The sequence below is a fragment of the Pogoniulus pusillus genome, chromosome 8 (assembly GCF_015220805.1).
Source record: "Pogoniulus pusillus isolate bPogPus1 chromosome 8, bPogPus1.pri, whole genome shotgun sequence".
NCBI classification, from domain to species: domain Eukaryota; kingdom Metazoa; phylum Chordata; class Aves; order Piciformes; family Lybiidae; genus Pogoniulus; species Pogoniulus pusillus.
This window is the reverse complement of record NC_087271.1, coordinates 16497105-16514088: the sequence shown is the minus strand read 5'-3', so window position 1 is coordinate 16514088 and position 16984 is coordinate 16497105. Positions and strand designations below refer to the sequence as shown.

The 16984-nt window shown below is 44.6% G+C and overlaps 2 protein-coding genes across 3 annotated transcripts in view; one reads left to right on the top strand and one right to left on the bottom strand.

The window, feature by feature from the left end:
• Positions 1-11017, bottom strand: part of OSBPL9 (oxysterol binding protein like 9) — a 73500-nt gene extending 62483 nt beyond the window's left edge. Inside the window, exon 1 of one of the 2 annotated variants that reach the window (XM_064147357.1) lies at positions 10837-11017. In XM_064147357.1, coding sequence (XP_064003427.1) covers positions 10837-10947 — 111 coding nt within the window. In that variant the 5' untranslated portion in view covers positions 10948-11017. The remainder of the gene's footprint in view (positions 1-10836) is intronic. The other variant, XM_064147358.1, reaches the window with a different exon arrangement.
• Positions 11018-12288: 1271 nt separating this feature from the next.
• Positions 12289-16984, top strand: part of EPS15 (epidermal growth factor receptor pathway substrate 15) — an 88504-nt gene continuing 83808 nt past the window's right edge. Inside the window, exons 1-3 of the mRNA XM_064147353.1 lie at positions 12289-12476; positions 13144-13235; positions 13467-13549. Coding sequence (XP_064003423.1) covers positions 13546-13549 — 4 coding nt within the window. The 5' untranslated portion in view covers positions 12289-12476; positions 13144-13235; positions 13467-13545. The remainder of the gene's footprint in view (positions 12477-13143; positions 13236-13466; positions 13550-16984) is intronic.

Sequence of the window (16984 nt, the reverse complement as noted above, 5' to 3'; positions counted from 1 at the left end):
TCGTATCTGTCAGAAAGTTTCCAGATTCGCACCCCTTTTCACACACATTTCATCTTTAGACAGGTTTCTGTGTCTGCTTTCTAGATGTTGCAGCCTTCTTTCCTCAGTGCAGTCAGAAAAGTTACATTTACAGCCCTTCAGGCAGTGAGAGACCAGCTCAGAAAACAAGATTGCCCAGACCTGCATACTAGCCTACCTAGCAGCCAGATGCTGAATCTCACCTTTAGTATCTGCTTGAAGTACTGACCATCGAATTCCAGGGAAAAAACCTCCAACAGGCAATTGTGAACAGCTATCTCGTGGCCAGCTGAAACTGCAATACCTTCAAATTTCATCTGTTGCCAGCACTGGCTCAGGCAGACCTGTCAGTAACTTCCTGCTGTGTTACTGAGCAGTAGTGGCAAGCCCAAGAAACACACACATGAAGAAAAGAAGAAAACATCTTTGTCATCCTAAATACTCAGTTTTCTGATGGATGCAAAAAACATCTTCTGCTTTTTAACTACATACACTTCTGGGGTTTAAATTTTGTGAACCAAAATTAATTGAGATGAATTACCTGCCCTTGTAGCCTTACCTATAAGGGCAGTCTTGTCTAATATGAGCCATTCTCTCTTACCATCCAAATACTCAAGCTAAGTTCTTTCAGGTCACAAAAAAACGAGCTATCACTGGTGTCTCGTGAACAGATTGTCTTGCTGTTAGATTCTGAAATAGCAACTTATTTACAACAGCATCTTAACAATTCCATCCAGACGTGTGCTTGTGATGTGATTATGACCAGCCTTATTTTCACCAAGGCCATAACACAATGAAATCTTATTGCTATCAGTGAAAAACCAAAAAGCAAAGAAACAAACAAAAAGATGGGAAGAAGAAGTAACAATCCTAACAGCAACAAATTATTCTTCATCTCCTATGCACTGATATAGCTACAATGGAAGCATGAAGCAGTCACAGTGAACACTAGTCACTAAAGATAATCTAAAAATATAGCAGTAGGCTTCAAATAATCTCTCATCTAATTCAGTCTGATGACTTTTGAATGTTGGAAGCCATCAGCAGTAATCCATTTGTTTTCACATCAGTACAGGTTAGCTGGTAAAAATGAAATGGCAAACCAGCAGTGCACCGATGATGAAGTAGTCTACAGACAGGTCATGTCTGTAGATTTCCCAAACAAAACCTTCTACCTAGGGAGCATTTTTTTTTTTCTTTTTTATTTTTTAAAAGCTCAAGCTCAATAGACGATCTAGAAACAAAGTTCCTCCAATAATTTCCCTTCAGAAATTGTATATACTTGGGCACACCTGGCTGGAGTACACTTCTACTTTTCATGTTCACTGCCTAGGGGAGGACACCGCCGACAGCTCGGCACCATCGAGAGCTTGTGGCTCCCTCTGGCGGTTGGAGCAGGAATAACCTTAGCATAACCTCAGCAGAAGGTGTCTGCTCTGGGGATGCCCCAGCAGCAGCCGAAAGAGCTGTGTGGGGGCTGCCTGCTCGGCTCACTCTCCGGGCAAAGCCTCGCCCCAGCTCACCGTAACGAGCGCGGGCGGCCAACTAAACCAGATAAGGCGCAAAGCGAGCAGAAGAGACTTTTGATTCGGTTTAGATGCCTCAAACGGCTACGTGCAGGGAAGGCGAGCAGCAGTCCTAGCGCAAGGGAGGGCAGGAGCTCCTGATGTCCACAGTGCACGTTAACCGTCAACGCAGCTGCCGGACATGCTGCAAAAGCCTTCTTTTTGCTTGTACACTACATTGTGATCCAGTGGAAATTTGAGCAGTATAATGTTCTTGTCTTCAAAAAGATTCTTAAGGTAAACCATAGGTTCAGAGTGTGGTCCTACAGACTTGCAACGGTTAGCCTTAATTGGTTAATGCCACTGATAATTAGCTGCTTGAAAGAGTACAGCACAGAGCCACGAAACCGATGAAGGGAGTTGAACATCTTCCTTGTGAGGAGAGCCTGAGGGAGCTGGGGCTTTTTAGCTTGGAGAGGAGGAGATTAAGGGGTGACCTCATTCATGTTTATAAAGATGTAAGGGGTGAGTGCCAGGAGGACAGAGCCAGGCTCTGCTTGGTGATGCCCAGTGACAGGACAAGGGGCAACGGGTGGAAGTTGAGGCACAGCAGGTTCCATGTGAACCTGAGGAAGATTTTTTTCCCTGTCAGGGTGACAGAGCACTGGAACAGGCTGCCCAGGGGCGTTGTGGATTCTCCCTCTCTGGAGATAATCAAGAACCATCTGGATGCATTCCAGTGTGATCTGCTCGAGGTGATCCTGCTCTGGCAGGGGGGCTGGACCAGGTGATCTTTTGAGGTCCCTTCCAGCCTCTGACATTTTATGATTCTATGATAATGGAAGTGCAAACCAGTTTCTCCTTCACCAAGCATTCCAGGATCTGAGCATCCTGTGCACTACAGCATGCAGCCATTGTCACAGAGTCCTGTTGCTGCAGTACTTTAAAACAGAACTCAGCTGACATCTTAGATTCGTTCTGCTCTCTAAAAGTAAGATCTTATCACAAATACAATTCCAACAGTGACAGCTTCCCCTCAGAGCATTATGTTTTACCCTTTAGTTTGAATTAGGCATGGACATCCTGTATGTTCTGTATGTGGTTAAGTATCCCTGGACAAATAAAACCATCCCATAACTGTTTTGAGGAATGGTTCTATTTCACTGAAGGAAACCTCATCTAGCAGAAAGACATTCTTGAAATGGCTGTTGAAAAAGTCATATTTTACTTTCTTTTTATATTTAAAGTTTTCATATGCAGCTAATTTTTTTTTCCTGGTGATCAGGTTTATACCCAGACAAAATGACATTTCCCACAAACTTTCAGAACACAGCCTACTGATCTTGATGGTAATGGAACGTTTCAGATATCAGTATGAAAAACAGATGCTGTCTGCCTTCCCAGACACCAGTTCTGCTTGTGCAGAAGTGCACAGAACTTGAAGAGGTACATTTTTAACTCACACAATGTGGTCACGGTAATCTCTAGCATAAGTACAGAGATGAGCAAAACCACTTATGACATTTATTTCCCAGAACCAAGCTCTATTTATAAAGAGTGATGTTTGCAGTTGAGCTACATCTACAGAAGCAGCTTTAGTTTGGACCACTTTCCCTACAAGTCATTGTTCTCATCAAACACTAAGGTAGCCTGCCTTTTTCATGCAGAAAAATAAACCCAAACAAATCAACACCTTGCCATGCTGTTGCCAGCACAGCATTCCTCTAGCTCCCTTGCAAGGTACACTGCCCTCTCTGAGGAGGACCTGCTTGAGCACAGGGACAGCACCCAACAGCCATGTTGCTTCTACAGGAACTTTGGAGGATGCAGTCATAAAGCAGGAACGACAAGACTGCAGCAGTAACTGAGGATACCACTGGGGCTCTTTTAACCCCAGTGGGTGCTATGTATAGCTGAAAAAGATGAGGTGACAATTTATAGCTCCTGACATGGGGAATTATTACAGTACTTATAAAACCCTACAAGAAATTAATGCATGAGAGGCCTTAACTAGATCAATGTTATAAAAGATAACAGCACAATGACAGGACTCTGCCTTCAGCGTCTTCCCCAAGAAACAGCTGTATCTGCAAGGCAGAAGTGGGTATCTGATCATCATGCTGATCTTTCCAAATTTCTAAATACAGTAACTGTTATTAGAAGTTCATACATGAAATTACATTAAATTCTCTCTCACTTGACAATTCATTAGCTCACTAGACTTAGCTTAACTGCTCCATTCTCAGCCTGCATTGAGGAAAGAATTCAAATAGTGAGAAACCTTAAACTAAATTGTAATCTAACAACAGAAACTGATCCTCTAGATTGCTACTGGTTTTATTTTGCACACCTATGAAAGAAAATATCAAAAACATCCAAGAAGTGACATTTGCAGGTAAGTGAACAGATTTAGTGCTGAATCTCTTTTTTTTTCTTACATTTACAATCTGTACTCTCCTGATTCGCTAAATGGTACCCATCTTGATCCAGATCCTACAGGAGCACCCAACTACACTTCATCAAATTAATGGATATGGCTGGCTTTGAGAGGACAGATGACACACAGTTCAGAGTGCCAGTACAGAATTAACCCATCAGGTATTTTTGAGCAAATCAGAACAGGAACATGTTTATATCAGATGAGAAATGCCAAAGGCATGCACTGCAAAATGATGACCAAGTATTAGGAGATACAAAACCAGACCCATAGCCCAACTCTGAAGAGGAGTAAACCATTTCAACTATAATACTGGGACAATTTATTCAGTGCATCAAAGCCTGTGATACAACTTTGAAATTGCGTACAAAAGGCAATTTAGTGCTACCTAATAGCCACTGATATTTTTATTCTGCGTCCAGAAGTTCAGATTTCTTTTTCCTCATTATACCTAGTTTGTTTATAGTTTTGTCTGTTATTATTAGACTCACTGAGCTGTTTCCAGCACATGTGACAGATCAAGTTATTACAGGGAAAAGTGTCACCTCAGGTGAGAATGGAAAGCAGAGACTGCAAAGGGAATGCTTGTGCAAAACCAGCTTTTCCTTTTTTTTCTCCTGTTTTCTTGAGATCTTTTCACACAGCCATTGACTGATAAATTGTATTTGGAAAATGCATTCAGGAAAATGCATTCAGCTGGAAGTCTCTACCATGGGAGCACTGAGCCATGACTCCAGCCTCAGAAGCATAATTTGAAAGCAAGTTAACAAGATTTGTTCTCAGTTCACCATCAAAGGTTCATGAAAGTGCTGCAAAAGTTTAGTCCCTCTCCTCAGCATCTGGACTGTACAGTCCACAAGCAGATCTTCAATACAGTACAACCAGGATGGAAGTTGCTAACTAGCAGCAATCTTTGAACAAGATAAGGAGGGGGAAAAAAAAAAACAGAACTTTTACACCCCACAACTACTTCATCCCAATGACTGCTTCAAAAGCTACAGTAGTGTTATGCACAACCAGTTCTCCTTCCAACACTATGCAAGGCAGCTGTTTAAGTCCACTACATTCTGAACACTTCTCCTTTCAATACCACCACCTGTCAAATATCCACAAAGCTTCCAAATACCTTTAGAACCGACCTTCCTGTCAGCTGGCCCTGGCTTTCCCATCGTTTGCACACCTATACCAGTTCTGCTTTCAATTTACAACAACAACTTATTTTCAGATACAATTTAAGTATTTAGTCAAAGAGCACAGATACACCAAGAATTGTAATCAGATATGTGACCTGGTGGATTATTTCTGCACGATTCCCAAGGGTAAAATCAAGGCGACAGCTGATGTCTAGTTAAGACAGCACCTCTGCCACAAAACATAAAGAGCAAACTGCATTGAACTCCCTCCCTAGCCATTTCTTTGTTTTCATGTTATTTTACAGTGTAACACTAACACGTGTTTTCATACTGACATGAAGAAAACAAACGACAGAACAAATTCAGCTGAAAAAAATACATGGGCAGAAAGCTATTTTCCAGCTGGAATTCCACTCACAGAAAAACTTTACAGCTCTTGTGCCAGCAGAAGGCAGAAAGAAGCCACTCTGAGACTCGCTTGGCAAATGTTGTCAGTGCTGTCAGCTACACAATGAAAAAACCACAGCGTTTTAACAGACTCACATGTGGCTATATACTCTCAAGAGAAGACATTGGTGGAGTCGCCAGTCAAAGAATATTGTGGAGGGAAAAAGAAGTAATTTGTCAAACTGATCCATAATAGCACATGGTCATTTATTTAATACTTTGCTCCTTATTAAAAAATAATATAGATAGATATCAGATGACCATTTATTCAATTATTGTCATCCACAATATTTGCCTGATGAGTCCATATCACACTCTCTGAAATATATAGTTCAGAAATAAATTTCAATAAATGCAAATATAGGGGGAAATGTGAGGATGTACATTACTATTCTGAAAGAGAAAAAAAAGCAAACACAAGCAAGGAAAAAACAAACCATTTGGTATTGTAAAAAAACTTTGTAAACCAACTTGGAAATGCATATGAGAAACACTCTCAAGTAGTAAAGTTAGCATCCACTGCAATAAAACTAAGTAAAGAGGAATGAATACACAAATGAAAACACAAGTAAGTGTGAACACTGATTTTTCCACTTTTTTTTCCTTATTCAGAGTTAATGCAAAAATCTTTTTATTTGCTCCTTGAAAGTTCTAATCATGTCAGAAATGCAGTAATTGACATAATTTGCTTTTGATGTATATTTCCAGAGCTTATTTAGCTTATCATTTGATCACAGAATCAACCAGGTTGGAAGAGACCTCCAAGATTATCCAGCCCAGCCTATCCCCCAGCCCTAGCCAATCAACTAGACCACAGCACTAAGTGCCTCATCCATTTTTTTCTTGAATACTTCCAGGGACAGCAAGTGACTCCACCACCTCCCTGGGCAGCCCATTCCAATGACAAATCACTCTCCCTGTGAAGAACTTTCTCCTAATATCCAGCCTAAACTTCCCCTGGCACAACTTGAGACTGTGTCTCCTTGTTCTGTTGCTGGTTGCACGTATGTTTTCAGAGTTTACTTAGCTTAGCATCTATTCATTTTACCAAAAAGCAAAGCCTACTAATTTGGGTGCCTTTTTTTTCCCCCACAGGTGCAATACTACTGCACATTAACTGTGTTTGAATGTTTATTCCACACTAAAGGCACTTCTCTGCACTCTAAAGTTACTCCCAAAGATAACTAAACACAGCAGCGCAAGAACACACCTCTGAAGAGACAGGCTTCTGGATCTAGTTCAGATGGAAAGTTCAGCTGCATCAGAAGTTACTACCCTGCCGTTCTCCACAGTTCCTCTGCCAAAGGTTACTTGGCTTCTGGATCCTACTGTTTCCTCCATGTGCAGCTTTCTGGACTGGAATGGGCTAAGCAGTCTGGGAGAGGTGATGAGCAGGTAAATGCTGATCAGTTAATCGCAATCTCTCCTATCAGCAAAACTGTTGCCAGATTGCATGTGTTAATACACGGGCAGGCTGAAACAGCCTCAGCCTACCCCACCCATGCATTGCACTCATAGGGAAGGGCCAGCTTCTGCCTCAAAAAATCATAGAGTTACACACAGGTGCAGCGAGGCAACTCTACTGCTTCAGAATAGAACTGGCTCTGAGCACAGAAAGTATGCTGACCTATGTGCATAGAAGAGCCTCAATTCAAAACACACATCTGCATGCACAGAATCACAACAGGGCCTTTCCCTGCGTAAATAACGCCCCCAAACCTGCTTACATGTCACAACTACTGTTCAGGAGTTATGACTCTAAGACTAGAGGTAGAGCTGAAAGAAACAGTATCCTACTGACTTCTCAATGCTAATATTAGCACTTGAAAGGCATGTGGTCAACTGGCACTAGATCTGAATTACCTTTCAAACTCATACTGCAGCTGACCATGCACCCCTGTGGGCAGCCATGCCAGCCCACACCAAGAAACCTGCGTGCTGAAGGGCCAGCTCCTTTGGAAGCTGGCACTCTTAGGTACAAGAATTAATGCAGATGTCTAGAGACATGTGCACAACACCTACTTTACAGACACGTCCGGAGCAGACAGCAAAAGCATATCGAAAGCATTCTAAAGTACATGTTAACTACAGACATTTCTTAGTGGTAAAGGCAAACAAAGCAGAGAACACGATTTGATTTCTTGTACCCAACTTGATTTTTTTTTAGGCTACATAGTTAAGAAAAAAAAAAAGGAATTAAAATGCATTACAATAACAAATAATTATAAACATAGTAAATTACAACAAAGTGTAATGCATATGTAAGGATACCCAATGACAGGAAAACATGAAATACAATAATTTGGTTTTATTACACAGGTGAAGACCATAGGATAAAAGTCAGTATCATAACCAGAATGACTACTGTATGCACCAGTCCTCAGCCAGTGCTGCTGTTTCAGCAGAGCATTACATGACTTTGCACCTTGAATTGCTGTTTAGACTACAGTGACTAAAATTTATCTCAAACAGGTGACATTTCAATAGCCATTAAAGTATAACTATAAACTTTAATTTCTCCATCCCTATTCCAGGCAGAGATTTTCAACCTGCACAAATCAAAAACCATTTGAGAGTCTGTAACTAGTTTATGCTGAGAGTGTTATAAATTGCTATTCCTGGCAAGGCAAACTCTGTCCTGGTAGAGCTGCAAATCCAGATTTGGGGGGGGGGAGGAATTATATCATAGAATCAGCCAGGTTGGAAGACACCTCCAAGATCATCCAGTCCAACCTATCTCCCAGCCCTAACCAATCAACTAGACCATGGCACTGTCTCATTCAGTCTTTTCTTGAATACCTCCAGAGACTGTGACTCCACCGCCTCCCTGGGCAGCCCATTCCAATGCCAATCACTCTCTCTGTGAAGACCTTCCCCCTAATATCCAGCCAATACCTTCCCTGGCACAACTTGAGACTGTATCCCCTTGTTCTGTTGCTGGTTGCCTGGGAGAAGAGACCAACCCCCACTTGGCTACAGCCTCCCTTCAGGTAGTTGTAGACAGCAATGAGGTCACTCCCTGAGCCTCCTCTTCTCCAGGCTAAACAACCCCAGCTCCCTCAGCCTCTCCTCACAGGGCTGTGCTCCAGGCCTCTCACCAGCTTTGTCATCCTTCTCTGTACACATTGAATATCTCAACATCTATCTAGAATTGAGGAGCCCAGAACTGGACATAGTACTCAAGGTGTGGCCTGACCAGTGCTGAGTACAGAGGCAGAATAACCTCCCTCTTCCTACTGGCCAAACTGTTGCTGATACAGGCCAGGATGCCATTGGCTCTTCTGACCACCTGGGCACACTGCTGGCTCATGTTCAGCCTACTGTCTACCAGTACTGCCAGATCTCTTTCTGGCTGGCCACTCCAGCCACTCTGTCCCCAGCCTGTAGCGCTGCTTGGGGTTGTTGTGGCCAAAGTCTAGAACCCTGCACTTGGCCTTGTTAAATCTCATCCCATTGGCCTCTGCCCACCCATCCAGCCTGTCAAGGTCCCTCTGCAGGGTGCTCCTACCCTCCAACAGATTCACACTTGCTCCTAGCTTGGTGTCACCTGCAAATTTACTGATGATGGACTTGATCCCCTGGTCCAGATCATCAATAAAGATATTGAACATGATTGGGCCCAGCACTGATCCCTGAGGGACACCACTAGTGAGTGGCTGCCAACTGGAGTTGGCACCATTCACCACCACTCTAGGCCAGCTCTCCAGCCAGTTCTTGACCCATATCAGAGTGAATCTGTCCAAGCCATGAGCTGCCAGCTCTGGCAGGAGCTTGTTGTGGCATATGGTGTCAGAGGCTTTGCTGAAGTCCAGGTAGACTACATCCACAGCCTTCTCCACTTTCACTAGGTGGGTAACCTGATCATAAAAGGAGATCAGGTTGGTCAGGCAGGACCCATGCTGGCTGGGCCTGATCCTTTGGCCATCCTGTAAGTGCTTTGTGATTGCACTCAAGATGATCTGTTCCATGACCTTGCCTGGCACTGAGGTCAGGCTGACAGGTCTGTAATTTCCTGGTTCCTCCTTCCTGCCCTTCTTGTGGATGGGCATCACATTGGCAGCTTGGAGTCATTAGGGACCTCTCCAGTGAGCCAGGAGTGTTGATAAAAGATGGAGAGCGGCTTGGACAGCTCATCTGTTAGCTCTCTCAGCACCCTAGGATGGATCTCATCTGATCCCATGGACTAGTGAGGATCCAAGTGGCTCAGCAATTATATGGAATACTGTATTAGTAATATTATATGCAACATTTCTGTACGAATATGCTTTCTCAGACAGCATGATACTACTCCAAGTGATTTGCTGTAAATCTATTATCCTGCAGTTTACGGCAGGTTAAATGTTTGTCTTTTATCCAGACTGACACATACCAAGAAAGCTCACTGGTGCATGCAGGTGGTTCAGCCAGTTTGCCTCCTCGAGTAAGATTACATCCTTCAAAGAAATTAATCTGTACTTTTGAAATATTTGCCAACGAAGTCGGACTTTTACAGAAGTAGTTGAACATGCCAGCAAGTCAGGATCCGTCAGTGGTTACATAAAAAAAGCCAAGGAGTGAAGGAGAACATTGCTGTCTCCTAATATGCTGCACTTCAGAAGTTCGAGCTTGCAAGTAGCAAGCGCTCAACTGAAACAGGCAAAGTCTGAACGGGAGAAGCGACCTGCGCCTGAGGCAGCGAACTCGGCAGTAACGCGCCCGGCCCTCAGCAAGAGGCGACCGGTGACGGCTGCTCCGCGCAGACGTTTCTGAGCGAGCCGCCCGGGAAGGAGACACGGTCACGGGCCGAATCAGGACAGAGGCTAAGTTCTGCTGGACAGAGAGCGGAGCGCTGAGGAGGCTGGACCCAGGAACCCAAGGCCATTACTGAGCAAGACTGCTCACCAGCCAGAGAGAGTGGGACAGCCCCGCTCCCCCGGGGCAGTGGGGTCGCCACCCGCCCGGGAGCGGGCGTGAAGACCCAAGTGCCACCCAGGCCACGAGACTCCAGCAACGACGCCGGCTCCGGAGCCACCGCCCGCACGGGACTCCCGGAGCAGGGACAACGGCTGCCACCGCCCAACGACCCCGCCCTGGAGCCGCCCCCTCCCCCCCATGCCGGCCGCCAACAATAACAGCGCCGCTCGCCCCCACGGCGAGATCTCCCCGCAGGGCCACCCCATTGGCTGCTCCCGCCGCCTCCTCCTTCTCCATTGGTCACCCGAGCGCTCACACCGCCCCAAGTCCCCTCCCCGCCCCCACCCTGCGCCTTAGCCGCTTTCTCGGCTCCTCGCCCGCCCGGCCCGCCGCTACCCCTCACCGTGTAGTAGGAGAGGAGGCCGGCGTTGTAGTCTAGCACGAACCAGCGGTACTGCCAGCCCTTCATGACATTGGTCCATTTGCTCAGTGGGCCCTCCATGATAGACGCCATCTTAGGCACCGAACCGGCACCACCAGCACACACACCGCCCGCTCGGTGAGGGAAGCCGGGGAAAGACAGGGCGAGCGCCGGCGGGGACGGGCGGGGCACGCAGCGAGGGGCGGGCGCAGCCGCCACGCTGCCCGCGAGGCGGGGAGGGGACGGGGCGTGGCTTGCGTGCGCGCGTCGGGGGAGGGGCGGGGCCGGGTCGCGGTGGGGCGGCAGCGGGAGAGTGGCCGTGCGGTGAGGGGAGCGGAGGGCGAGGCGGTGAAGGAGGAGAGCAAGCGCTGTGTTGCGGGGAGAGGACAGTCTGAGGCACTCGGCCTTGTGCGTGCTACTTGAAGGATCTGGTCTCTGGAGTGAGGCGGTTTCCCCTCACGGCTCAGGAGAGCCGGCAGACAAGGCGCGGGGGCAGGGAGGTGGTGAGAGCAGATGCGCTGGTGCCTCGGCCGCGGGAGGATGGGAGAGCGTTAGCGCTTAGCACGAAGGCACTTTGTAATTTCGCTGTTGTGCTTGACCTTTTACCCCTCGTTCCTGTCCAGCGAGCATGCTGGGCTCGCCTGTGGAGTCCAAGGGCCAGGGTCTCCTGAAGAGGCTACACGGCCAGAGCGTATAAAAACCATTCATGACTTAAGATAACCTTTTAAGGGTAAGGCTGCTTGCAACGAGACACAGCATCCTGTGGTCTGATCCAACAATGTGGAATGTATTCCGCAGGAGTTACGGACAGTTGTAAACTGACGTTTTCTGGCACTGATCATTTCCGACAGAAGTGCCTAACTTCGGCTGCACTCTTAACACAAAAACTTCATAGGACCCACAGAGATACTCATGTTCCTTCCCGTGGATTGACAGTACAACAGCAAAAGCAGTGCTTTTGGCAGATTTGTGTTTGTTTTGTAGTCTTTACAGCATACATGGGCTAATTTTTAAAGAAAAAAAAACAGATATGAAACTATTTTTTAATATAAAAGAAAAACTTTTCTAGTATCTTAAAACGTTGCATCTTTATACTGAGATAAACTTAATTTTAGTAGAAAGTGGACCCCAGTTGCCCCTTTTATGAAAAGCAATTACTGAAATGTACAGCTTTTATGTTTGGCTTTAGGAAATAAGAAATATTCCCATATTCCTGATTTGTCCTGCTATTTTAAATGGCACATTGCTTACCACTTCATTACCCAGTGGAATTTACAGCATTAGCTTTATATACCCCATGGAATCACCTGGTGCTGTGTCTGTTCATAGTGTTACCCGTTTAATCTAGCTAGTGCACGACTCAGTGTTGAACCCAGCTTGTCAATTTTGATAATGTGTTTTTTTTTTTCAGCTGCATATGACCTTTGTAGCCTGTTTTTGTCTTCAGTTTCACTGACCAGACAAAATGTGTCTGCCTAGAGATTATACACAGGCAAGCAAAACAAAAAACATAGATGGTGCCAGAACATTACCAGTACTACCATTTAAAGCTGTTGACTGTATTACACCATAAGAGCTGAAACTCTGCAAACAGCTTGTGCAAAAACCTCCTAGTCTTAAAGGTGAGAGAGCTGTCTTCAGGCAGAGCATTCTCCGTGTTCTGGACAGAAGAGCTGTCTATTTTCACACTGATTCCCAGCCACAACGTTCATCCCATAAAACAGCCTCTGCAATACTCAGACTGTCCCAGTGGGAATGTGAGGGGAAACCTCTAATATGCCAAATCCTTGCTATGTTTTCCAGGACATCCCAATTGTGTATTTTAAACATTTCTCCTACGTTCTTTTCCTTTGTCCAAGCTTGTCTAACAAATTACATCTGGGTTTTTTTTTGTCCAGTTGAAATCTATGTGGTTTCTAGGCAAGAGGAAGGCACTGCTGATTTAAATACCAGCAAAGGACCTGAGCAGAAGGAATGAGAAACAGGAGCATGCTGCAAATCTGATTCTTTAGGAGGAAAATGCTTTGCTATTGTAATTTTTCCTGACATTATAACTGAACTAACTTTGAAGAACCTCAGCTATGAAGTTGTGTGGCTTGTGGGTTTCTTTAAGGATGTCTGGGAGTGTGGCCAGCAGCAGTGAAAGTAGTTATAGCTTCTTCCAACAGCTGCAATTCCTTGAGGTTCTGTAGAACATAAGGAAGCCATTTGAAAAGAGAATAAATGACATTTTGTTTCCTTTTCTCACTTCAGGCTGGTATCTTAATTTTGTATTTCTTGTCCTGTCAGGTCATGACATCAGCTATTGACAACATAATCATCGTAATTAAGAAATCGAGTTTTAGCCTAATGGTGGATGATTCTTTTCCTGAATATAGGCAGTGAGTATTGTCTTTTATTTGTACCTTCAGGAAAAAAAATCCTCCATTTGATTTTTTTCAATGGTTAACAAATGTAGTAATAAGTCAAATAGAAGATGAAGCCTTTTGTCTCACCTTCAGTCCCCTGCCAGTGTCCTTTAAAGGTATTTTCTAGTCCTTCTATGTGCATGCCAACTATACTGAGAGCAGGAACAATGACAGAGACTAAGCATTTTTTATTTTATTTGACAGAATTATGTCTGGTTAAGGAGACCGTGAAGAGGAAAATAGATGGGAGAGAATCTCCTTTACAAGCAGTCAAATTAAGTGTATGAGTAAGTGCCATCATAAGTACATTTTCTAAACAGATTTATTGTACCATCACTGTGAATAAATATCTATGGAAAAATGGCATTAAGGATTAAGGTAGAACAAAAACAGTAGCTGCTTCTCTGTCTTTCTGAGGCAAGCAAACAATTCTGTCTTGGGTCTTTCTTGCCAATTCCTCTGTAATCCCAGCAAATACAAGCCGTTAGCAATAGATGTTCCAAATCATGTCCATTTTAACCTAGTTTTTCTCTGATTGTAATTAATTGTCATCTATTCCTCTTAGTTAGGGATGAGAAACCTTGCTGAGGGCTAACCAGACCTTTCAGAGTCTTCCAAATTACTCCATATTAGCATATCAGAAGAAATCACGTTAAATAGTATTAAAGTCCTCAAGCCTCAGAGTCCCTGTTCCATTTCTTCTTAGAGCTTGTGGCTGTGTTTCATAAGGGACTTTCCTTTCTGAGCATTATAAAATTTACCTTATTATTGTCCAGATTCTTATCTTTTCACGGCATGGTTAGAGAATTTTGCTCTTGGAGCTGTTTCCCTGAAACACATGGAATGTGTTCAGCCAAACCATTTAAGAGCTGAAGAATCTCTCTTGCCTTTAAAACAGATGATTTTGAAACTTAAGATTTATTTTATCTTCAGTCATTTAAACTTGTCTGTCTGGAGGATGATGCAGCAATGATACATTTGACTGCCCTATCTGGCACCAATATATTATAGAACTAGGAAGAGCTTGTCAGGTGTTGGCATTATGTGTTAAAAACAGTGTGACAGTATTCAGTTAGTCACAGAAACATCCAGGTTGGAAAAGGCCCTCAGGATCACCAAGTCCAACCTATAAGCCTACTGTGCGAGATTCACTTTAAACCATATCCCTAAGCACCATATCCAAATGACCCTTAAACATGACCAGGGTGGATGACTCCACCACCTCCCTGGGCAGCTCATTCCAGTGCCTGACCACTCCATGAAAAACTTTTTCCTAATGTCCAATCTAAACCTACGCAGTCTTAGCTTGAGGCCATTCCTCCTTGTTCTGTCTCCAATTACCTGTGAGAAGAGACCAGCAGCAGCCTCTCCACAATGTCCCTTCAGGTAGCTGTAGACAGCCATGAGGTCTCCCCTCAACCTCCTCTTTTTCAAACTAACCATCCCCAGCTTCCTCAGTCACTCCTCATAAGATTTATTCTCCAGGCCCTTCCCCAGCTTCATTGCCCTCCTCTGGACCTACTCCAACACCTTCACGTTCCTCTTGTAGTGAGGTGCCCAAAACTGGACACAACACTGCCTCACCAGAACCAAGTCCAAGGGGACAATCATCTCCCTGCTTCTGCCAGCTACAGCATTTTTCAGCCAAGCCAGGATGACGTTGGTCTTCTTGTCCACCTGGGCACACTGCTGGCTCATATTCAGCTCCTGTCTATTACAACCCTTTCTGTAGGCAGCTCTCCAGCTACACTGCCCCAGGCCTGTAGCACTGCTTGGGGTTGTTGTGACCCAAGTGCAGGAGCTGGCATTTGGCCTTGTTGAAACTCATCCCCTTAATGTTGGCCCCTGGGTCTAAGCCTATCCAAGTCCCTCTGAAGAGCCTCTCTACCCCCATTGAAACCAACACTGCCACTGAACTTGGTGTCATCTGCAAACTCAGTGCTGACACTATGCCTGAATCAAGGCTGTCAATAAAGACATTAAGCAGAAGAGGTCCCAACACAGATCTCTGAGGAACACCATTAGTGCCCGGCCACCAACTGTATTTAGCTCCATTGACCACCACTCTCTGAGGCCTCCTGTCCAGCAGTGCTTTATTGAGGAGACAGTGTGCTCAGCCAGGCCATGTGTAGCCAATTTGTCTACAAGAATTCTGTGGGGAGCAGTATCAAAAGCTTTTCCAAAGTCTGGGACTACAACATCGACAGCCTTTCCCTCATCCAGTGGCCAGGTTACCTTGTCATAGAAGGAGATCAGGCAGGACCTGCCCTTCATAAACCCCTGCTGACTTGGCCTGATCCGCTGGTTGTTGTCTGTATGATGTATGATGACATTTGAGATGCCCTGCTCCATGAACTTCCCTGGTACCAAGGTCAGACTGACAGGTCTATAGTTTCTCAGATCTTCCTTTCTGTCTTTCTTGTAGATAGGCCTTACATTTGCTACCCTACAGTCCATTGGCACCTCCCCAGTTATCCATGGCTTCTGATAAATAATGGCAAGTGGCTTGGCAAGCACATCTGCCAACTCCTTCAGCACCCTTGGGTGCAGCCCATCCAGCCTCACAGACTTGTGTACGTCTGAGTGGCGCAGAAGCAGTCCAAGTGACTCACTGACCAAATCCTGCTACAAGGTCATAGCATTGTAAATTTTGAGTAGCTTTTTAACAGTAACATAACTTACATTTTGTTACGGTTTCATAAAAGAGTATATTTGTGTCACAGTTTTGCAGGACAGTTTGACTTCACCTTATCTGGGAGTTGCAAGGCATTGTAAACTGACAATTTAGGACTCAACATTTCTTCAGGAAGAACAATTCTGAACTTGCTGAGAGGCTTTGCTCTTGAGATCTGTGGGTATCTTCTGTACTCCCACTACACACAGGAAGGCAATTTCTCCCACATGCCTGTGCCACATTTGAGATTTTTCATTGTTCAGAGATGAAGGCATTGACAGCAATACAAATTTCATAGGGAAAGCACCTCCTAACAAAATCTGTAACTTAAATGTACTATAAATCTAATCTGAAAGAATGAGATTTTCCCAGCCTTCACACTGGAGGAATAGTTACATGAGCTGTTTTCTGTCTGCTCTGGTTATCTGGAAATCAGTCTAGAGACTGGAAAAATACTGGAATGAATTTTGCAGGGTGAACCATTTGCTGTGATCTTAGTATTATTTTATTGTAAGACCTACAACAAATCGTAATTTAGTCCTGAGAATATCAGGCCTGATGCCTTTACTGAGTACAAGAGTTCAGAGTTCCCAGCATGCTGAATCACATGTTGTGCTCCTAATGCATTGCTTAGATGGGGAATGTCTCATCATTTGATTTAAGCATCTTCTCATCCTGTGGGCAGCATTTATTTAAAATGTAATGCAGAAGTCCCTGCTATTTTCTTAACCACAAATAAGTGATTTCTGCATTGGTGTCCACAGAGACTTTGAAAAGCTATAGAGGAATGCTGCTCAACTGGAATGTGTAGTTTACTGCAGCCATGGTTTGCAGCCCACTGGTATAAAAAAAAAAAGGCAAATAAGCATAATCTCTTCTCCCAAAGCTTTCCCACTGTTGCCTTTCATAGGATTTGGCTTGTTAATATGTTTCAAGGGTATTTGCTCTTTGTACTCCATCTGCTTTGCAGGAGTGCAATGGATGCTGTCTTCTCAAAATTTAAACTGTTGGGGCTACAAGGATGATTAGAGGACTGGAGCACTGCCTG